Source organism: Anas platyrhynchos, chromosome 36, assembly GCF_047663525.1.
Source record: "Anas platyrhynchos isolate ZD024472 breed Pekin duck chromosome 36, IASCAAS_PekinDuck_T2T, whole genome shotgun sequence".
NCBI classification, from domain to species: Eukaryota; Metazoa; Chordata; class Aves; order Anseriformes; family Anatidae; genus Anas; species Anas platyrhynchos.
The window spans coordinates 4,724,791-4,747,555 of record NC_092624.1 but is presented as its reverse complement, the minus strand read 5'-3'; the positions used below and the strand labels follow the sequence as shown (position 1 = coordinate 4,747,555).

General features: G+C 51.7%; 2 protein-coding genes across 2 annotated transcripts in view; one reads left to right on the top strand and one right to left on the bottom strand.

Moving 5' to 3' along the window:
- Positions 1–3,787: 3,787 nt before the first annotated feature.
- Positions 3,788–22,765, bottom strand: part of LOC140001003 (olfactory receptor 14A16-like) — a 30,251-nt gene continuing 11,273 nt past the window's right edge. Inside the window, exons 2-3 of the mRNA XM_072032146.1 lie at positions 5,227–5,350; positions 3,788–5,134 (exon numbers count right to left, since the gene is read on the bottom strand). Coding sequence (XP_071888247.1) covers positions 4,152–5,111 — 960 coding nt within the window. The 5' untranslated portion in view covers positions 5,112–5,134; positions 5,227–5,350 and the 3' untranslated portion in view covers positions 3,788–4,151. The remainder of the gene's footprint in view (positions 5,135–5,226; positions 5,351–22,765) is intronic.
- On the top strand, positions 15,205–16,164 carry LOC113841246 (olfactory receptor 14A16-like). The gene has a single exon (XM_027447929.3). It carries the CDS (start codon positions 15,205–15,207, stop codon positions 16,162–16,164), a length of 960 nt encoding a protein of 319 aa, XP_027303730.3.

Below are 22,765 nucleotides of genomic sequence, written 5' to 3'. Positions count from 1 at the left end.
CCACTGCCCCACAAATGGTCCCACAGCCGTGCTGCCAAGACAACACACATGGCAGTGCACATTCAGGGTTGGGTCAAGTCCTGCTATTACAATCCCAATGGCACACTTGGGGTCACCTCCTGCCATGGCCCTCCTGCGTTTGCATCCCCCTCCAGCCCCCAGCTGTGGGAGTGTGGCCATGGGGGTCGACAAGCCCCATGGTTGGTGATAACATTGGACTCTTAATGATGAGTCCATCAGGAATGTAAAGAGTTTAGAGGGAACAAAGAAGGGTGATTCAGGAGACCCCTTGTTGTCTGGGGTTGCTTGTTCTCCAGCCGTTAAGGCATGGAAGTTGCTGGGTGTTTTCTGTTGCAGGGCAAAGTTGTTGACCAATGAATAGTTAGTGGAAAAGTACTGCTGGGGGGCGAATGGTATAAGAAGGGAGCCTGTCCTCGATAAGGGATAATGAAGTTATGTCATCAATAAAGATGTAGCAGTTACAGATCCTAAAAGAACCCTGGTGTCCGTGTGGTCATTATGCCACACCCGGCCCCTGCCCTGACCCATCCACATCCCACGGGAGCCTCTGCAGACAGCCCTGCTCCAAGTCTTCAGGGCTCTGGGCCAGGACAGAGGCCAGCAGGGCTGGCTGTTCCCCTGACACAGGCCCTGAGCCTGGCACAAGGATGGAGATGGCCTGGCAGCCAAATGCACCCCTAAACCTGGGGGGAGCGGCCAGTGCTGGACATGGATGACAAGAGAGGCTGCAGGTGACGAAAGCCCTGGGCCACCTCCCTGCTCTGTCTGTGCCTGATGGGCACAGCCCGGCCTCCTCCCTCCTGCACCAGCCTGTCTACCATCCCTGCCACACAACCCAAAGCTAGCAGTGCGTGTCCTCCCCTTGAATGGCTGCACATCCCAGCTCAACACAGATGTTTCTCTCTGCTGGGCAGCTTCCAGCCTGGCCCAGCTGGCCCCCAGCTCTCCCAGCTCCCTGTCCTCTGTCCACCTCCCAGGCTGGCCTGGCCCCACGGCAGTGCTCACTGCAGGCTGCTGCAGGGCTTTGGGCATTGCCACCACAGCCCCAGTTTCCATTCACTCCTGATCTGATGAGAATGGGTCTCAGACCAAGATTTGTTTGGTTTAAATACACAGAGAGCCTGTTTCATTGTTTAGAGAAACCATGGATCACACAGATGGGAATACTTAGATACAAGGGAATGGAGAAGGGCATTTCTGTGTAGGCAACATTATCACAAAGCCAGAAAGGAAAATCAAACAAATGAACAAGCAAACTCCATATGGAAAGTTCCTGGGGAGGAATAACCCCAAGTAGCAGAACAGGCTGGGGGGGTGACCTGCTGGAGAGCAGCTCTGCAGAGAGGCACCTGAGAGTCCTGGGGGACGGCAGGCTGAGCACGAGTCAGCAGTGTGCCCTTGTGGCCAAGAAGGCCAACAGGATCCTGGGGTGCATTCGGAAGAGTGTTGCCAGCAGGCCAAGGGAGGTGATCCTCCCCCTCTACTCAGTCGCGGTGAGGCCACACCTGCAGTCCTGTGTCCAGGTCTGGGCTCCCCAGGACAAGAGGGACATGGAACTACTGGAGAGAGTCCAGAGGAGGGCTACTAAGCTGATTAGAGGACTGGAGCATTAGATTAATGGGCCTGTATAGGAGAGGAGAAGACTGAGGGGAGACCTCATCCATGTGTATAAATATCTGAGGGGAGGGTGTCAGGAGGATGGAACCAGACTCTTCTCAGTTGTACTCAGTGACAGGACAAGAGGCAACAGGCACAAACTGAAGCACAGGAGGTTCCAACTGTATATGAGGGAGCACTTCTTTACTGTGAGAGTGACACTTTCACAGAGAGGTGGTGGAGTCTTCCTCTCTGGAGATATTCAAAACTCACCTGGATGCCATCCTGTGCAATGCGTTCTCGGTGATCCTGTTTGGCAGGGGGGTTGGACTAGATGATCTTCAGAGGTCCCTTCTAACCTTGGCCATTCCAAGATTCTGTGAAACCTAAAGAAAACAGGGAGACAGGTAGCCTTGAGATATCAGAAGCAAAGGAGATAAGGGATGGAAGATAAAAAACAAAAAGGAAAAAAACAACTGCAGGAAGATTCCAGACTGACCTTTTGCTCATTAAGGGTCACTAACATATTAAAAATCACACCAGTAAAAATGGTAATGTATGCTAATGTGGAATATGGTGTTTTCCCCACCTGCCTCCCAATACCCCTCCTCCCCCTGCGCCTGGTCCTCTGTAATGCACAAACTCAGTAGAGGAAAGTTAGGAAAGCCGAAACAGCCAATTAAAAGTAGCCAGAGAGAGAGTTTCTCAAGTTTGCTGTGTGTAAAAAATGGTGATTCAAACTAGATGTATGCTTGCTTTACAAAAGTTCACCAAGAAACCTGACTCTGCAGAGTTCTATAATTGCTTATTTAATTAAAAGACCTTTGTGTGCATTCTGACTCTACGTGCATATTGGTGGGGCACACGGGGCATGAACATACGGACAACACTTGCAGCCCATGGGTACCATGGCAGAGTAGATCTCCACACCACAGCCCGTGGAGGAGCCCCCAGTGGAGCAGGTGGATGTGGCCTGGAGGAGGCTGCGGCCCATGGAGAGCCCCTACAGGAGCAGGGGATCTGGGGATCTGGGGGGAGCTGCTGCCTGTGGGACAGCAGTTTGCTCCTGACAGATGGACCCCACGGTTCGGACCCATGTAAGAGCAATTATTGAAGAGCTGCTGCCTGTGGGAAGCACACACAGGATCAGTTTGGATGGGACGGCATCCCATGGGAGGGATCCCATGCTGGAGCAGGGGCAGATAGTGACCCTGAAGAAGCGGTGGAGATGAAGCATCATGGACTGACCGCAGCCCCCATTCCCTATTCCCCTGAGCTATTTGGGGGTGTAAGGAGAAGAGGATGTATGGAGGGCAAGGTGGGTTTTAGTTTGCTTGTAGCTCCTCACTAGTCTAGTTTGCTGGTGATAGGCAACAAATTATATTAATTTCCCTACGCTCATTCATTTTTGCCCATGACAATAACTGGTGACTGTGACAACACAGGGGGTTGCAGTTGGACCAAATGATCTTGGAGGTCTTTTCCAACCTTCTATGACTCTATGATTTCATGAAACTTGGTGGCTGATCTGATCTTACTAGGAGAACAAACCCTGAGCACCTTTCATCATATTTTCTCCCCCTTTTCCTTTGAGAAGAAGGAGTTAGAGAGAGGTTATGGTGGAGTTGAGCTGCTTAGCAGAGTAAAACCACAATAGAAGGCAAATGGAAGGGGTTCAGCACCAGAGCTGTGGCCATCCAAGGATGGCATCTCAGCACCCAGGACATGATCTGATATCTCGCAGGGAAATCTGGCCCTGGATTTTCCATCTTTATGAGGATATGCAGAGCAGTGATTAAAGCAGCCTTTGGGCTCAGAGCAGCCCTAGCATCAGGACCCAAGAGTCCTGGCCGCCCCATTGTCCCTTAGCAAAGTGGGACCCTCAGGAAGGGCTCTCACAGCAGCCACCAGCCCTCTCCAGCCCCCCACTTCCTCCCTCCCTAAGCCCAGGACTTGCAGGTTTTGACAGCTGAAAGCAGGTAGAGGAGGAGAGAGAAGGGTGGATATCTTTTTAGTTCACTTTTTTTTTTTTTTCTCATTGCTCCAGTCTGTTAGTAAATATATTATCTTAATCTCCTTATAGGGTCTGCTTCCATGACTGCAATTGATGAGTCATCTCCCCATACCTTGTATAAACCCTGCAGCCCTTTCCAACTCTATTTTCTTCATCTGTACCTTTCAGGAGCAGGGGTGATAGAGTGGTGTGGTGGAGTTCAGCTGACCATCAGTGTGAAACCACCACAATGCTCAGACCTATTGCTGACACCAGCTTTGAAAGAAGAGGCAGGATTTCAGGCAGTGCATTGGAGAGATGCTGTTTTATTAAGCAGATGCTAAAGGAGAGTTGATGCTGACATGCAGGGAGGGAAAAACTGTGCAGAGTAAACAGCGCAGTTTAATACTTCAGGAGATGCTGGATGAATAATAAGCCTTTTTTTTCTAAGTAATAAATGGAAATGAAACTAAGGATAAAGATAAAAATACCAATATTCTTAATGAAACAAGTACCAGGCATTCAAATTATATCCAGGAAGTCATTTGTGGAGAAAGAGGGGAAGTTTATCACCATTCAGAAATATCCATGATATTCCTTTCCTAATAGCACCCTTGAGCTCCTTGTTTCTCATGCTGTAAATGAGGGGATTGAATGTTGGGGGCACCACCGAGTACAGAACTGCCACCAAAAGATCCAGGGTTGGGGAGGAGATAGAAGGGGGCTTCAGATAGGCAAAAAAGCCAGAGATGACAAAGAGGGAGACCACAAACAGGTGAGGGAGGCACGTGGAGAAGGCTTTGAGCTGACCCTGCCTAGAGGGCATCCTCAGCACAGCCCTGAAGATCTGCACATAGGAAAAAAGAATGAAAACAAAACAGCCAAATGCTAAACAGATAGCAACCATAAGTACCCAAATTTCCCTGAGGTAGGAGTGTGAGCAGGAGAGTTTGAGGATCTGGGGGATTTCACAGAAGAATTGGTCCAAGGCATTGCCTTGGCAGAGGGGCAGGGAAAATGTATTGGCCGTGTACAGCAGAGCATAAAGAACCCCACTGCCCCAGGCAGCTGCTGCCATCTGGGCACAAGCGCTGCTGCCCAGGAGGGTCCCATAGTGCAGGGGCTTGCAGATGGCAACGTAGCGGTCATAGGACATGATGGTGAGAACAGAAAGCTCTGTTGAAAACAAGACGACAATGAGAAAGACCTGTATAACACATCCTGCATAGGAGATGGCCCTGGAGTCCCAGAGGGAATTGGCCATGGCTTTGGGGACAGTGGTGGAGATGCAGCCCAGGTCGAGGAGGGCGAGGTTGAGGAGGAAGAAGTACATGGGGGTGTGGAGGCGGTGGTCGCAGGCTACGGCAGTGAGGATGAGGCCGTTACCGAGGAGGGCAGCCAGGTAGATGCCCAGGAAGAGCGCGAAGTGCAGGAGCTGCAGCTCCCGTGTGACTGCAAATGGCAGGAGAAGGAACTTGGTGATGGAGCTGCTGTTGGACATCTGATGCCTCTTGGCCTTGGGGCCTGTCCAAAGAGAAAAGCACATGGAAAACTTTGGGCAGACTTCTTTGAGCAAATCTCTGTCCTTTCAGCAACACCCTTCCCTTCTCACCCACCTCCGCAAATATGCGCTTTCTCAACAGCATCTTCATTCTCCTTTCTGGATGAAGCTCCGGTTTGTGCTGGCTGAACACTGTTTGGAGCCACGACCTCTGCACGTGAGCTCCATCGGATTCAGCACTGCTGGGAAAGGTGGTGACCCATTCTTAAATTCATAGTTTCATTCAGATGCAGTGTACCTATAATTCAGAGGGGCTGTTCAACATCCTACAGCAGGATAACTCCAGGAAAACCTCTGCTGGACGTTCATAAACCACAGTGACCTGAACAGAGACAGATTATTTCCCAGCACTAGGCTGGGACCAGAGCCATTTTGGCTAGAATAGCTTGGGCACTCTGCTCCCAGGGATGCACATCCAGAGCACGACTCAGTATTCTGGTGTTTGAGCTCTATCTTTAAACCCACTCCCCAGGGAATCTGAGGGGAACAGCAAGGGCAGGATGGATGGGAGGGGAAACAGAAAAATGGCCCAGGGTTCCTAGTGAGGGAGGCAGGAAATGGAGTGAGACATCGGTACTTGGGAGGGTGTTCTTTGTTCTGAGGGTCCTGCTGCCACGGGGACAACAAAGCATGAGATCCCATAGCTGTGGGGGCAGAGGCTTTGCTGGATGGCAGTCAAGGCAATGGAAAGCATCAGCAGTACTGGGATGGAACGGATGTGGCCAAATTCCCTTCTGCCATGTAGTTTCTGGGAACAGCTCCCTGTCATTCCCTGCCCATGGCTCTGCTGCCTGCAGCTGTCCCTGCCTGCAGCTGGGTCTCTGTCCCCACGCCTCCTGCCTGCAGCTCACAGCCCCCATCCCACCTGCTGGGTGCTCAGCTGTGCCCTGCAGACACCTCCTGGCAGCAGGGCTCTGCCCAGGGGCAGCTTGCTGGGGACATGTCCTAGAGCCCAGGGCACACAGACCCTGCTGACACTGCACATGTGGTGGTGGAGCTTTCTATGGGCTGAGGGGCAGGAAAAGATCCTTGTAACCTCTCAGCCATCACGGAGTCTCAGGCACTTCCTGGAATTAACAGCAAATATTTCTATTACAACTGAGGCAAGTAGAGAAGATTGGAAGTTCAGGAGGCTCAGAAAAGCTGTGACTGAAGCTCAGAAAATCCCCTACTTTATCCCGGCTCTTGCAAAGACCCTTTAGATACACGCTGGTTGTGCTGTGGAGCTGTGAGCAGGCTGCCCCAGGCAGCAGCCTCCCGCCAGCAGCAGGACCCTGCCCTGCCGGGGGGGCTCCTTCCACCCGCAGCTTCTCCCCACAGCGCCCTGGGCAGCTCCCTGGGCAGGCTGAGTGCTGAGCCTGGCAGGCGGCAGAGGCCCTGCCCCGGCACACAGCCCCTGGGGCACAGCAGGGACCCTGCTCTGCACCACAGCCCTGGACACCCCTGCCTGCACCCCCGGCTTCTCCTGCCTCCACGAACTGCGGCTGCATTGCCCTCCAGCCAGAGACTTACTGGGTGCAGGGCTGGGAAGTCTTCTCCCCCAGCAAGCTCTGGGCATGCTGCCACTTCTGCCTGCCTTTAAGCACTGTGTCTCTGCAGGCAGGGCTCACAACTCCTGGAAGGCAGTAGGATCTCTCCTGGGGAACACACTTGGATGCAGATCACACAAAATCTAATTGGCCCTCTCTGAACACTGTATTGACTGATTCCTTAGGCAGCAATTGCCCTACTTCGGTGTGCAGATCTACAGGATGTGCCAAATTTCCTCTTTCTTGTTCAAATTATTCATCAATGAAGTGGATGATATGCACCCTCACAAACTTTGCTGATGACACAAAGCTGGGAGGAGTGGCTGATACCCCAGAGGACTGTGCTGCCATTCAGAGGGACCTTGGCAGGGTGGAGAGATCACAGAATCACAGAATTTCTAGGTTGGAAGAGACGTCAAGATCATCGAGTCCAACCTCTGACCTAACACTAACAAGTCCTCCACTAAACCATATCACTAAGCTCTACATCTAGACGTCTTTTAAAGACCTCGAGGGATGGTGACTCAACCACTTCCCTGGGCAGCCCATTCCAATGCCTAACAACCCTTTTGGTAAAGAAGTTCTTCCTAACATCCAACCAAAAACTGCCCTGGCACAATTTTTGAAGTTGAGGCTGGGGACTAACCAGCAGGAGAGCAACTCTGCAGAGAGAGACCTGGGAGTCCTGGGGGACAGTACGCTGAGCATGAGCCAGCAATGTGCCCTTGTGGCCAAGAAGGCCAACGGGATCCTGGACTGCATTTGGAAAAGTGTTGCCAGCAGGCTGAAGAGAGGTGATCCTCCCCCTCTCCTCAGCCTGTATTGGTGCTCGGAGTTATTCCTCCCTAGGAAGGAGACACCACCTTTTCTTTGTGATGTCAAATGCATGAGAAGCCTGACAGGGTCAGAAAAGTGGCCATTTAGTTGCAGAAGAAGCAATAGGGATGGATTCTCCAGAAATGCAACTTGGTGCTTGACAGAGCAGCACACTGCCACAGTCATGGTGACAGCCTGGCAGCCTTGTGTCTGGGTATTCCTGTGAGATCAGCCAAATGGGATGAAGGATTTGTTCCCTGACCCTTCTGTTGTGAGAGGGGTTTTGCCTCTCAGCAAAGCATATCGCTGTTGCCTGGACTCCTTCTGTGAGTGGCATCTGCCATTGGGGCCCAGAGATGTGCAAAGTCTTGGTTCTCTTGCTTTCCAACATCCTCTGGCATTCAGTCAACGCAAAGCAACCCAAGGTCTTCACCACAGCTGGTCATCATGGAAAGGCACCTCTGGGACTCCTTGCAACTGGCTTCAGTAATTCTGTCTTTGCTTATGTCAATCGTGATTGCCTACATTATTACGGACTCTTCTAGAGGTGACTTTGGAGTATGGGAATTCTCTATACAAATACAAAAGAGCTTTGATATTTTAGCTTGTGCTCAATGACTTTGGTCCTAGAACATTGCAGGTTATTGAATCAAAGCCTGGAATATCTTAGAGCCAATCACACACTGGCCTATAGTGTGTTGGTTATGGAAAATACTCTGGTGGGGGACTTCAACTTCCCAAATGTCTGGAGGAAAGACAACACAGACAACACCCGAAAACTTGTGTTGGGCCACGTGTGATAAACTCAGATGGAAAGACTCAAGAACAGGTAACTCTGAATGGCTGTGGCACAGCCCAGAAGCTTGCCCCAGTCTGGGAATATGCCCCTGTCCAACTATGGAAATTATAAGGCATTAATATGAACAGACCCATCAGGACAGTCAGCATAGTAAGGGGAAGTAATAGTTATTGTGCTGTAGGTGCAGAAGGCAATAAGCCTTGGATTGAGCCTCAGAAGACTCAAGGACATCTAATGCAGTTCATCCATGAGCTAAGACAAACACTGTGAGCAGAGTGAAGGACACTTCGAGCAGAGGAGATGGGCAACTGGCATGGCTGAGCAAGGACCTGCTGCTTAAACTGAGGGAAAAATAGGAAAATGTACAAGAAGTGGAAGGAGGGTTGTATTGCTTGGGAGGAATACGGGGTGTCAACTAGATGTGTAGAGACGGGACCAGGAAAGCCAAGCCACAGACGGAGCTGAACTTGGCAAGGGATGTGAAGAAGAACAAGAAGGGGTTCTACGGATACATAGGCAGGAGGAGACAGCCCAAGGAGAGTGTTCCCCCTCTGATAAACAAGGTGGGAGAACTGGCTTCCTCAGACATGGAAAAAGCTGAGGTACTCAATAAGTGCTTTGCCTCAGTCTTCACTTGTGGTCAAGTTTCCTGTGTCTGTCAGGACCCTGAAACTCGAGGAGAGGGTGAGAGGAGCAGATTTTGTCCCACTGTGACAGTGGAACAAGTCCAGGACTGCCTAATGAAACTGGATGTATACAAGTCCATGGGACCAGAGGGTATACATCCCAGGATGCTGAGAGAGATGGCTGATGCGGTTGCTGAGCCGCTCTCCATCATATTCGAAAAATCATGGCTGTTGGGCGAAGCCCCCAGTGACTGGAAAAAGGGAAACATGACTCTCATTTTTAAGAAAGGGAAAACAGAAGAGTTGGGGAACTACAGGCTGGTGAGCCTCACCTCTGTGCCTGAGATGATCACGGAGCAGTCCCTCCTGGAACACATCTGAAGGCATGCATGAGATAAAGAGGTGATTTGAGACAGCCAGTATGGCTTCACCAAAGGCAGATCTTGCCTAACCAATCTGATGGCCTTCTATGATGGAGTGATGACATCAGTGGACAAAGGAAGGGCTATGAATATCATCTACCTGGACTTGGGCAAAGCCTTTGATATGGTCCCTCACCACATTTGTCTCTCTAAATTGGAGAAGTATGGATTTGAAGGATGGCCTGTTAGGTGGATCAAGAATTGGTTGGCTGGTCGCAGCCAAAGTGTTGTGGTCAATGGTTCTATGTCTGGGTGGAGTCTGGTCACAATTGGTGTCCCTCAGGGGTCGGTCTTTGGACGGGTACTCTTCAACATCTTTATCAATGACATAGGTGATGGAATCCAGTGAATCCTCAGCAAGTTTGGAGATGACACCAGGCTGAGTGGTGCAGTCGATACAATAGAGGGAAGGGATGCCATCCAGAGGGACCTGGACAGGCTGGAGTACTGGGTCCATGAGAACCTAATGAGGTTCAACAAGGCCAAGTGCAAGACGTTGCACTTGGACTTGGGCAATCCCACGTATTTATATAGACTGGGCAAAGAAGAAATTGAGAGTAGCCTTGTGGAGCAGGACTTTGGGGTCCTGCTGGGCGAGAAGCTGCACATGAGCCAGCAGCATGCGCTTGTTGCCTGGAAGTCCAACTCTGTCCTGGGCTGCATTAAAAAGGAGTGGCCAGGAGGGATATGGCTGTGACTGTCCCCCTCTATTCTGTTCTTGTGAGACCCCACCTGGAATACTGTGTACAGGCCTGAAGCCCCCAGCACAAGAAGGATGTGGAGCTCTTGGAACGGATCCAGAGGAGGGCCACTCAGATGATCAGAGGGCTAAAGCATCTCCCCTTTGCAGAAAGGTTGAAGGAACTGGTCTTGTTTAGCTTGGAGAAGAGAAGGCTCTGCCGAGACCTCATTGTGGCCTTCCAGTATGTGAAGGGAGTGTATAAACAGGAGGGGGAAATGCCTGTTCATATGTGTTGGTAGTGATAGGAAAAGGGGGGATGGTTTTAGAGTAAGACAGGGAAGGTTTAGACTAGAAATTAGGAGAGCTTTTTTCACTCAGAGGGTGGTGAGGCACTGGAACATGTTGCCCAGAGAGGTTGTGGATGCCCCATCCCTGGAGGCATTCAAGGCCACCTGGATGCAGCTCTGGGCATCCTGCTCTAGTGGTTGGCAACCCTGCCCAGAGCAGGGGGATTGAAAGTAGATGGTTTTTAAGGTCCTGTTCAACCCAGGACATCCCATGATTCTATAATGTTTTTCCTCCCAGAGACAGATCCCAGAGAGGCGTCAGCTTCCAGGGTCAGCTGGCCCTGGATTGTTCCCCATAGCAAGGAGGCATTCCTAGAGAAGCCCTAGGGATAAGGGCATCCCTAGCATCAGGACCCAGGAGTCCTGCCTGCCACATTGTCCCCTGAGCTCAGAGGAACACTCAGGCAGGGCTCTCACAGCAGCCAACAGCCTTGTCCAGCCTCCCCCCAAAGCCCAGAAATTGCAGCTTTGGACAGCTGACAGCCCCTGTGATACGTCTTGGGAAGGGGCTCCTGACACCCTCACCTTTGGAGGAGAGCTGAAAGAGCACTGGAAACAGGGAAGTAAGGCCAGAGGTGATGGTCACCCTCCAGCAGCACTCTATCTCATTTGCTGCTGGCCCTCAGCTCAGGACAAGGGATGCCTGCCCTGGCTCCTCAACCTCAGCTCCTCTGCAAGGTGTCCCTGCTCCTCTGCCCGTCAGCGAGGGTCGCCCAGTGCAAGCTTGCTGCCTGCTGACCCCACTCCTGGCCACAGAAGGACAGCGCTGGGGAGCACCCAAGCAGTGCCCAGCAGGGACCAGGCCTTGCAGGGAAGTGCCGGCACTGCCGCTGTTCCAGTGACGATATCGTGGTGATGCAGTGCCCCCTCTGTGACATCAGCCTGTGACATTTGAAGGCCTGTGAGGTCAGCAGCATGGAGATGGCACAGCTCAGGAGAGAGATAAGAGATGCACTTCCCTTCTGCCCAGTTCTTTTCGGGATCAGGAACAGATCAGGGACATCTCCAAATGGTGGCAAAGGCCATGGAGCAAAGGCAGTGGAGCCCTGGAGATACCACTACTGCCCCCTTTTACCAACATGCTTCTGCTGTTGGGAGCCCTCCCACACTGGTTGGGTTTGAGGCTTGTCCTGGGGCTTGGATTTTTCAAAAGATGGGAGCAAAGGCACCTGGGATGGAACAGCCCCTCGGTGTGCCTGAACTCTTCACTGCATGTAACTCACTTCTGAAAGAAAGATGGGTTTTACAGAGTGAATTGGAGTACATGCCAGGGCCTCAGCACCATCCCCCAGTCTGCCATGCAGGAGGCAGAGGTGATACATGAGTGAGGGGCAGATGTACCCTCAACATGTCATGATGAGAGAGAGGAGTAGGGCAGACAAAAAGGGGAGTGGGGAGAATGGTCTAGGATGGATGCCAGGCTCTCCTGTAGGCTGCCACAGCCTCCCCACGGTGCACAGCTTTGGGCCTTCAGAGGAGGTGGAGACCACAGAAGAGGCTGAGGTGGGGGGGCAGCCTGCCCCTTGCAGCTGGGCTGCCAGATCTGCCTGCAGGAGACCACTTGTGTCTCTGTGTCCACAATGGAGGAGGAAGCCATCCTGATTTAGGATCTAAACTCTCTCATTTCAGGAGACCTGTGGCACGCTGAAGGCAGGACTACAGCCCCTGACCGTACTGCACACAGATGTACCTGGTCCCGTGTCAGCTGGACCATGTCAAGTGGGCTGCAGGGAAACAGAAGTCTGAGCCTGTGCAGCGCTGGGTATAGGTCTGGCCATGAAAGCTCATCTCTTTCCATGTGATGAAAAGCAGCTGGACTACATCATGCCTTGTGCAAGAGGAGTGTCAAGACACAGGTTTTCCTGCTTGCAAGTGCAAGATCCTGGTGAACATCACCTATGTTGGCCCATCTGGCAGCTGTGCACAGAAGCTCTCTCCAAGAACCCATAGAAATCATGGGGAATGTTTGAACCCTGCAGTGTCCCTTTCCTGTGGTTGTCAGTGAATAAAGTCCCTCACAGTGACATGGAGTCATTGAACTCAACTTACTCCAATGGCTTCCACAAGACTTTGCCCACTTCTTCATCCTGGCTGCAGACATTTACCTCCTGCCATGTTGTCACCCTGACTGGCTTTTGTCCCTAAACCATAAGGGCTCCCCCAGTTTATTGCCCAGTCCATAGAAGAGATCCATGCATCCAGACAGATTCTTCACGTGGAGCTACCTCTTGTTGATCATCCTCGCTTGTCTCTTCTGAAGAATCTGCACCCATTCAGCACGACCACACTTTCACCCTGACTGTCTCTCCTCTGACCTTCACCCAAAAGGGCTTCCACAGCCTGCTGCCAATTCCGTGGACAGGACAAAGGAAGGTGAATCTTATACAGATTTTATTAACTTTATTTTTATTTTAGGGGAGGTGATTCTGCTGTCAAGAAGTGTGTCTGCCAAGGGGAGGGAGGGAAGCCCAGGGATCCCTTCAGGCTGTTTCCCAGCAGGTTCCCCTGCAGCCCCAGGGCCATGTGCAGGGAGCCTGGTGGGGGGCAGAGCAAGGGAGGCCTTGGGCTGGGCCTCTGCTGCTGAGCTGGGCCGGGCTCCTGGGCCCAAGGGGAGCTCCTGGCAAGCGGGCAGCGCTGCAGAGAGACAGCTCTGCCCAGGAGCAGCTCCTCTGCACAGCACAGCAGGGCTGGGAGCACTGCCTGCAGAGACACAGTGCTTAAAGGCAGGCAGAAGTGGCAGCATGCCCAGAGCTCCCTGCAGGAGAAGACTTCCCAGCCCTGCACCCGGTAAGTCTGTGGCTGGAGGGCAATGCAGCCGCAGTTCGTGGAGGCAGGAGAAGCCGGGGGTGTAGGCAGGGGTGTCCAGGGCTGTGGTGCAGAGCAGGGTCCCTGCTGTGCCCCAGGGGCTGTGTGCCGGGGCAGGGCCTCTGCCGCCTGCCAGGCTCAGCACTCAGCCTGCCCGGGGAGCTGCCCAGGGCACTGCGGGGAGAAGCTGTGGGTGGAAGAAGCTCCCCCTGGCAGGGCAGGGTCCTGCTGCTGGTGGAAGGCTGCTCCCTTCGGCATGCTGCTTACAGATCCACAGCACACCAAGGAGACTTCCAAGAGGGTGTTACTAAGAATACAGGCAAGGGATCATAGAATATCCTGAGTTGGAAGGGACCCTTAAGGATCATCAAGTCCAACTCTTGACACTGCACAGGTGATGACAGCTTTCAGATGAGGACCCTCTAAAGTCAGTGGTTTTTGTTGATTCCGAAGGCAAAATGAAATGGCTCTGTCAGGTGTTAATACAGCACTAAGATCCTCATGAGGAGAAATCAGTACATCTGCCAGGTACCTCATAATGGTCTACTATGCACTGTGCTGCCTAAAGACCACACCAGCATCACCTTTGCTGGACACATCTGGGTTTGTCTGAGCTGCTCTTGTGCACCTGCAAGCAGGAAGATGCTTTTGTTCACTGCCTTGCTGCCAAGGGGTGTATGCAGGGCAAAGCTGTGTGAACAGGGGATGGACTGGGGTCTGTGAGTGATGACAAGAAGGAGACGTGGGAAGCAGCTACTGGAAGGGACAGCTGCGGGCAGCAGAGACACTGGCAGAGAAGGTGAGCGATCTTGCGACAGAAATGCTTCGGTGGGTGGGCTGTGGCTGCTCCCTGTCTGTCCCTCCCATGTGGATGCTGTCCTCTGAGTAAGCCCCCTCATTCTCCTCTCCCCCCAGCTTTCTCCATTTGTGTGCACTGCTCCTGTTCTCGTTGTGGCACTTTCTGGCAATAACAGTGCTGATGGGGGATGTTAAGCTCCTGTTCTGGCACTGCCCCTGCCCTGGAAGTGTTTTCCTTGGACACAGGTGCCCAAGTCCCCTTTGAAATTTTCAAGTTCCGTGCAATGCAATCCTTTCAGTTTGGGCAATGAGGTCATTCTCCTGAGCAGATGTCAGCTTGAGGTTATCCCTTGGAAAGCTACAACAGGCCCCAAAAAGGTCACTGCTTCTTTGTGCCCTTTTGCATTTCTCAGAGCTCTTATTTCAGCCACATGAATCAAGAACCCTGTCCTGTCCCTCTCCACCTTCTCCCCATAGCTGGGCAGGGAAAGAGAGGAGTTGTGCATTCACACTCAGCACAGTCCAGGCTCTTTTTCAGAGCAACCTGTGGGGGCAGTCACCCTCCAGCTGAGCATTTTGCCTCCAAGCACTGGCTTGTGTTGACACTGAGAACAACGGAAAAAGATTTTTACCATTTCCTAGAAGCTAAAGGGGAATCTAAATCCTAAAAAGGTACAGAAGAAGACACTTCTGTCGCACCTTGTCTTCTGGAAAGCAGAGTGTGAAGATTTACTTTTATCTAAGGCAGAAAGGGTACTTCCAAGTATTTAAAATTCCATTACCCATACAGTACTTGGATAAAGGGTGTAATAAAGAGAAACTGATTTGAAGACAGAGTCTACCTTATCAAAACAAAGAGGTATGCAGATGAGTGGGCCAGTTGTGCCTTCGTGAGTTTGTTTCTGATTCTGATATCACCTGTGAAGAAGGGTAAAGAGGATGCGATGAATCTATCTTTCTTCCCTTACACAGGCTGATGGCCAATATGCCATCATCTCTCATGGTGGTAAATAGGGAAAACCCTCACTGGACCAAATGCCACTCATGCAATGCAGGGACCCAACCACTGAAAATATCTCCTTTCACATAGAGGGGATTATTAGAAAGCTCCATAAGTCCAGTGTGAGCAGGAATGTGTCTTCTAAAGTCTGTCTTAATATCTCCTTGTCTTTTCTTCCTTGGGTGATCCCGTTTATTCAGGAGGATCAGATGTCCAACAGCAGCTCCATCACCGAGTTCCTCCTCCTGCCATTCGGAGACACGCGGGAGCTGCAGCTCCTGCACTTCACGCTCTTCCTGGGCATCTACCTGGCTGCCCTCCTAGGCAACGCCCTCATCCTCACCGCTGTAGCCTGCGACCACCGTCTTCACACCCCCATGTACTTCTTCCTCCTCAACCTCGCCCTCCTCGACCTGGGCTGCATCTCCACCACTCTGCCCAAAGCCATGGCCAATTCCTTCTGGGACAGTAGGGCCATCTCCCACGCAGGATGTGCTGCACAGGTCTTTTTCTTCTTCTTTTTCTTTTCAGCAGAGTATTCTCTTCTCACCATCATGTCCTATGACCGCTACGTTGCCATCTGCAAGCCCTTGCACTACGGAAGCCTCCTGGGCAGCAGAGCTTGTTCCCAGATGGCAGCAGCTGCCTGGGGCAGTGGGGTTCTCAATGCTCTGCTACACACTGCCAGTACATTTTCACTGCCCCTCTGCAGAGGAAATACTCTGGACCAGTTCTTCTGTGAAATTCCCCAGATCCTGAAGATCTGTTGCTCCGAGTCCTACCTAAGGGAAATCGGGCTCCTCATGTTTAGCGTTTTTGTTTTTTTTGTGTGTTTTGTATTCATCATGTTGTCCTATGTACAGATCTTCAGGGCCGTGCAGAGGATGCCCTCTAAGCAGGGGCAGCACAAAGCCTTTTCCACGTGCCTCCCTCACCTGGCTGTGGTCTCTCTGGTTATTAGCACTGGCATGTTTGCCTACCTGAAGCCCCCCTCCACCACCTTCCCATCCCTGGATCTGCTGGTGGCAGTTCTGTATTCAGTGGTGCCCCCAGCAGTGAACCCCCTTATCTACAGCATGAGGAACCAGGAGCTCAAGGATACTCTTAGGAAAGTGATTTCAAGGATATTTCTGAATAGTGATAAATTTCCCTTTGTTTTCCACAAATGACTTCCATTGCAGACCTGCTCTGTGGTTCATTTTCCGTACTGTTGTGTTCATTTTCAATATCAATTGCATATATCATGTTATTAAAAATACGGCTTATACTCATTGCTGCTCTCCATTCACGCTTTCCTTATAGTAAAGTTCCTCCAGACCTTTGTTCGTCTTTGTTGCCCTCCTCTGGACTCCTTCTAATATGTCCATGCCCTTTTTGTGTTTTGGGGCCTGGAGCTGAGTGCAGTACCCCAGGTGGGGTCTCAAAAAAGCAGAGTGGAGGAAGAGAGTCACCTCCCTTGCCCTGCTAGGCACACTTCCTGCAGCCCAGGATACAGTTGGCTTTCTGGGCTGAATGTTCCCTAGGCATTCCAGGTATGTGCCACAGGTGCTGACCCCATTGAGGGGCATCAGCAGCAGGGATCCCAACCCAGCTGGGTCTGCTTCCCTGCCTGTGCAGCACAGCCAGTGTGCAGTCACCTCTTGGGCACCACAGCCTGCTTGGTCTGCTCATGGCACCAGCAGCTCAGGGCCCTGTGGGGAACATGAGGAGGTGGCCAGGAAGAGCTGGAGAGTTGAGAGGAGGGATGGGGAGAGATCAGACGGGAGCTGAGCTTGGCTGGAAGGTGCCTCAAATACTGGTGCTCACCTAATCCAAGACAAGGTCAGACTGTGGGTACCCTAACTTGTACTCCTCATGCAGAGCCATATATCCATGGTTTCCTGGTGCATCACCTGGCCTGGGCAGTGGCTGAAGAAAGTAAAGTGCCCCCTGTTGTTCCTGAAGCCTGGCATGAAAAGCAAGGCTGTGACCCTGTGTCAGGATAACATTGTGGTGGTTCTCACCTGCTACACAGTTGAACTCTACCACCACCCCTCTCACTCCCCCTCCTGAAAGGAAAAGGAGGAGAAAATATGATGAAAAAGGCTCAAGGTTGAGACAAGAACATGGAGATCACCCACCAGTTACTGTCACAGGCAAAACAGACCCAGCATAGGGAGACCAATAGAATTTATTGCCTATCACCAGTAGAGTAGAACAGTGAGAAACTAAAAGCAAAATAAAACTGCCTTCCCCCATCCACCCTCTTTTACCTCCTCCTCCCCAAGTGGTGCAGGGGAATGGGGAATGTGGGCTGCGGTCAGTCCATAACGCTTCATCTTCACTGCTCCTTCATGGGCACTCTTTGCCCCTGCTCTGGCTCTCCCCCCTCTCTCCCAGCTGCTGATGGGGAAAGAAAGGGAAAGATTTTTTTCACCTTAAATCTGCTCTCACAGAGGCAGAAACAACATCACTCATTGGCTTGGCTCTGGTCAGCGGCAGGTCCCCTTTGGAGCCATCTGGAACTGGCTCTGATCTGACATGGGGCAGCTTCCTGACTCTTCTCACAGAGCATGTTGTCCCCCTGCTACTAAACCCTTGCCGTGTAAGTCCAGTACACAGTAATGAATGCTTGACCCATGTCAGATTGCTAATGTTCCTGAATCCATGTCCAGCACATGTTTGTGAGACAGTCTCCCCCAAACTGTGTGCTGAACCTGAGGCCAAAACTCCTCAGCAAGTCCTTAGCTTGTGTCCACCTGGAGGACTGGAGTGAAGCCATAACCGTGGGAAGGATGAGCCCTCTCTTTGGACTGCTGCATGGGTGGAAGCCTCTGCATGTTCCACATGATCTGGGAGATAATAGAAGAGATCCTGATGCCCTGTTCACCATCTCCATGTCCTTGGGGCCCTCAAAAATGTCCCTCAGTCTTAAGATACAGCCTAGCATCTTCTTACATCAGGAACCTGGAGAATTGCCCTAGAAGTCTCAACACTCTGGTGTAAACAGGCAAATACACACAAATATGCATGCTCAAACATACAAACCCACAATCTCATCCACACACACACATATGCACAAAAGGCATGGACACAACCAACCAGACACAGACCAACTCCAACAAGGAACAGCACCTTCACAGCCACCACACCACCACCAGCACACACACAGCCATGAGCAACACACCTGACCCCATCCCGTTCCGCACCTGAGACTGCTCTGCTGTGAAGGTCACCAGTGCTCCATGCATCCCCTGCAGCACTAAACATGTACAAGTCTATGGGGCCTGATGACTTGCATCCCAGAGTCCAGAGGGAACTGGCTGACATAGTTGCCAAGCCTCTCTCCATCATCTTTGGAAAGTCCTGGCAGTTGGGTGAAGTCCCTAGTGACTGGAAAAAGTAAAACATCACTCCCATTTTTAAAAAGGGTAGAAAGGAGGACCCAGGGAACTACAGAATGGTGAGCCCCACCTCTGTGCCTGGCAAGATCATGGAAAAGATCATCCTGGAATCCATGTCAAAGCATATGCAAGACAAAGAGGTGATCGAAGACAGCCAGCATGGCTTCACCAAAGGGTAGATCATGCCTGATGAATATGGTGGCTTTCTACAATGGAGTGACCACATCAGATGACCAGGGAAGACAGACTGATGTCATCTACTTGGAATCCTGTAAGACCTTTGACACGGCCCCACAATCTACTTAGAATTCTGTAAGAAATTCTACTCTTCTGTTAGAGTAGAGGTTAGGAGGGAATTCTTCACTCAGAGGCAGGTGAGGCACTGGAACAAGTTGCCAAGAGACCTTATAGATGCCCCATTCCTGGAGATGTTCAAAAGCAGGTTGAACAAGGCCCTGGGCAACCTGATCTCACAGGTGGCATCCCTGCTTATGGCCAGTGGGTTGGAACTAGATGATCTTTAAGATCCCTTTCAACATGAACCATTCTGTGATTCTATGGTCTCACAAACTATACCTCAAGCGCAACTCCCATCCCATCAGCCTTCTGGTGGTCTGTCACCTGAGCAGAACAGAAGTTGCCTTGCCATCCTCTTCAATGCCATGTGCATGCTTCTGGCCTTTGCAGTCCCTATCTGTGCCATGTTCCTCCTGCTGGTCAGTCAGCTCCAGAGACAGAAGTGACCTCCCAGCCTCCTTCATAGCCATGTGCCTCCTGCAGGCCCAGCAGATCCTGAGGCACACCTGATCCCATCAGAGCATCCCAAGCCACATACTCCTTGTGGCCTTCGATCTGATCAGATACTTGTCACCCATGCCTCTTCCAATGCCATGCACTGCTCCAGGACCTCACACTCCCTGCCCTGCCCCAAGGGGACAAATGGCTTAAGTTAGGGATAGGAGTGGGGTTAAAGCTGAGATGTACTGTGTGCATGCTGGAAGGCTTTGGGAGTTAGGTGTTCAGGTTAATATTTAGGAATAACAGATCACATTCCAGGGTTAAGAGAACAACAAGGGCAGCAAGGGAGGGACTGATGTTCTGCTCAAGGTGTCTGTTCAAGGTCTGGGATAAGGGTAAGATCTGATGCTTTTAGTTTAGGTCTGTGTTGAGGGCTAAGGCTGGCATTTCACTCCTTGGTTAGGCTTAATCATCTTTCTGCTTGCCCTTCTAGTAGAAGATGGGTTTGGTGTCTGCTTTTTCCAAGTCCCAAGGAACGTCTCTGATCAAAATGCCCTTTCCAAGGTCTTTGAGATAAATCTTATGATGATATCTGCAGCTTCACCAACACCCCTTTCACCATTCCCATGCTTCTTCTAAGCAACCTGAGGGCTGACCAGGCGGATGATGAGGGCTTGGGAAAGGGCTTGATTGAGATCTGTGAGGAGGGCTGTTCTGCACTTCACATGGACAGTGATGATAGTGTCATAGAAAACAGTGACACTCCTGAGGACAGAAGAGCACGTGGATAAGGCCTTGGGCTTGCCGACACAGGATGAACACACATGAACACTACATGAGAGGGAAGAGGAAGACTCAATCCAAAATAGAGATTCTGAAAGCAAAGACCATGAGTATCACCATGTCACTGCAGGAGAGCTCCAGCAATGGGGCAAAATCATAGAAGGGGTCCACCACAGTGGGGCCACAGAACTGTAGCTGGGAAGAGGAGAAATGATTCCTGTACATGAGAGAAATTCCCCTGATTTACTAACAGCTGCCTTCTGGAGTCAGACCTTCTACTTCACAACTCTTCAGGGAACAGAGATGGCATACAGCCCAGGACTGACCATAGGACATGGCCCCCAGCAGGAAGCACTCACTTCATGCAGAAGGTGCAGCTGATAGCGCTACCACCTCTGTGATCAAAAGAGGTGCAGTCTCCAGCCAGGAAGCTGGCCAGCATCTGGCACAGGGTGGTGGAGCTGTACAAGGTCTGCAAGGAGGACAAATCTTCCCCAGGAAGAAAGCCAAAGGCATCTGCAGGTGTTTGCTTGTAGGCACCAGCACAATGATGAGGGTGTTCCACATCCCAGTCACTGTGCTGGTCATGCAAGTGAGAGGAAGAAGAGGCTTGTCTATGAGTAGAGGTCCTTCCATATGGACCGCAGGGGAAACTCAAGCAGTGATGTCTTTGTGTCCCATTCCATTCATAGAAAACATTTTAGAGCATTCTGGTCCCCCCTATCTTGTTAGGACACCAATGAGCAAGATGTTTCTTTCTCAGTTTCTCAAAGACGTGGTAAAGGGTGTTCAGAAGGGTGACATGATCCCTGGCTGTCATGCCTGAGGTGACCTGCTACACGGTGAGAACACAACAGGGGTTAAATGAGGAAATCATTTGTGCTCGTGTTTGACAAACACACTTTAATAGCACTAATCTCACTTCTAAAATGCATCTCTCCTGTGTTCAGAGAGGAGCAGTCAGTGATGACTTCAGTCTGCTTCAAACACCACCCCCCAGCAGAAACCCTGCTGCTTTCAGGAGCTGTCAGCACTGAGGCCTTGGGGACACCTGGAGGGAGCGCAAGGGCACAGAGCAAGTGATGCCATGGTCAGATGCTGTGCAGCTGAGCTGGGCCAGGCTCCTGGGCCCAAGGGGAGCTCCTGGCAAGCAGGCAGTGTGGCAAAGAGACAGCTCTGCCCAGGAGCAGATCCCATGCACAGCGGAGCAGGGCTGGGGGCTCTGACCGCAGGTGGCACTGGGAGAGGAGAGAAGGGAGAGAGAGGTTATGGGCTGAGTGGACTGAGCGTATAGAAAGAGATCATTGGAGATTTAATGACTAAAGCACATAATATGGTAAGTTTCTAGCAGAAGGAAAATGCAGAGAGGCCAGGCCCCAAGGGCTTCCTTGTTGTGGGCTGGCTGCAGGCTGTGAAGCCAGGGTGCAGGCAGGAGTGGGCAGGGCTGTGGTGCAGAGCAGGGTCCCTGCTGTGCCCTAGGGGCTGTGTGCCGGGGCAGGGCCTCTGCCGCCTGCCAGGCTCAGCACTCAACCTGCCCGGGGAGCTGCCCAGGGCGCTGCGGGGAGAAGCTGCGGGTGGAAGGAGCCCCCCCGGCAGGGCAGGGTCCTGCTGCTGGTGGGAGGCTGCTGCCTGGGGCAGCCTGCTCACAGTTCCATAGCACAAACAGGGTGTATTCAATCCGCCTTGCAAGAGAGGAGAGAAGGCAGGAGTTAGCTCCTTGGATCTCTGCTTTCCTGTGCCTTTTCTTTCAGTCTTTTGTTCTTTGGATGAGTGGGAATAGAATTAGACACTGTTACTTCTTAGAAAAGGCTATCATTTCTACGCCATCACAAGGAGCTTACAAGGATCCCCATCAAGTCCCTTTCTTGCCCCTCAACCCATAGAAAGCTCCAACACCACATGTGCAGGGGCAGCAGGGTCTGAGTAAACGGGGCTCTAGGACGTGCCCCCAGCGAGCTGACCCTGGGCAGAGCCCTGCTGCCAGGAGGTGTTTGCAGGGCAGAGCTGAGCACCCAGTGGGTGGAATGGGGGCTGTGAGCTGCAGGCAGGTGTGGGGACAGGGAACAAGCTGCAGGCAGGGACAGCTGCAGGCAGCACAGAAGCTATCTGTGGGAGTGAGAGGGAGCTGCTCCTAGAAACACCATGGCAGGGGAGATTTGGACATCTCTCTGATATCTGTGCACTGCAGCCACCTTCCCTGGAGCAACCCCCTTCTCATCCAGTATAGTACTTCAGACATAATGTTTTGGGAACTTGGTCATGAGTTTCCTTTGGATTTGCTGGGGTGGTGGTGTGAGAATTCACACAAATTCAAACCTGAAATAGGTTTCTCAAGTGAAAGTTCAGGTATGGTCTACCTCCAGGGAAGAGGCACTCAATCCTCTATTTGTTGCTTAAAAGGCAAGCCAGGCTGTTGGTAATGGAGGAATAGTGTTTTTATTACAGATTGAGGCTCCTAGAGCATTGCTCTGGAAAAGGTCTGCATGTCTTTAAAGAACCTCAACAAGTTCTTTCATAGCCCTCAGCCTACAGCCAGTGCCACCATCAATGTTATTGTTTCTTGAGGGATTATCTGACCTGCTGCTCAGGATCTGCAAAGAGGGAGATGCCCCTCGCCAGCAGGCATCTGAGGTTGCACCCAGTTCCTATGCCTTTGGCTGCAGATCAGAACCGACTCTCCCCGTACCAAATGGCAGTTTCTCCTGCTCACAGAAGGAACATCACCAACAGAACCCAGCCAGAACTCTGGCCAGGGAGTTGCACTGAGGCCTTCCAGAAAGGAGTAAGGCAGTGAAAGTCTGTTGTGTGTTGGTGAGAGAGAAGTAGCTTAAACGACCTATGCAATAGATTTTGTAGATGTTTGACT

Coding starts and splice junctions, on each gene's coding strand:
- LOC113841246 (XM_027447929.3), top strand. CDS start 15,205: ATGTCCAACAGCAGCTCCATCACCGAGTTCCTCCTCCTGCCATTCGGA.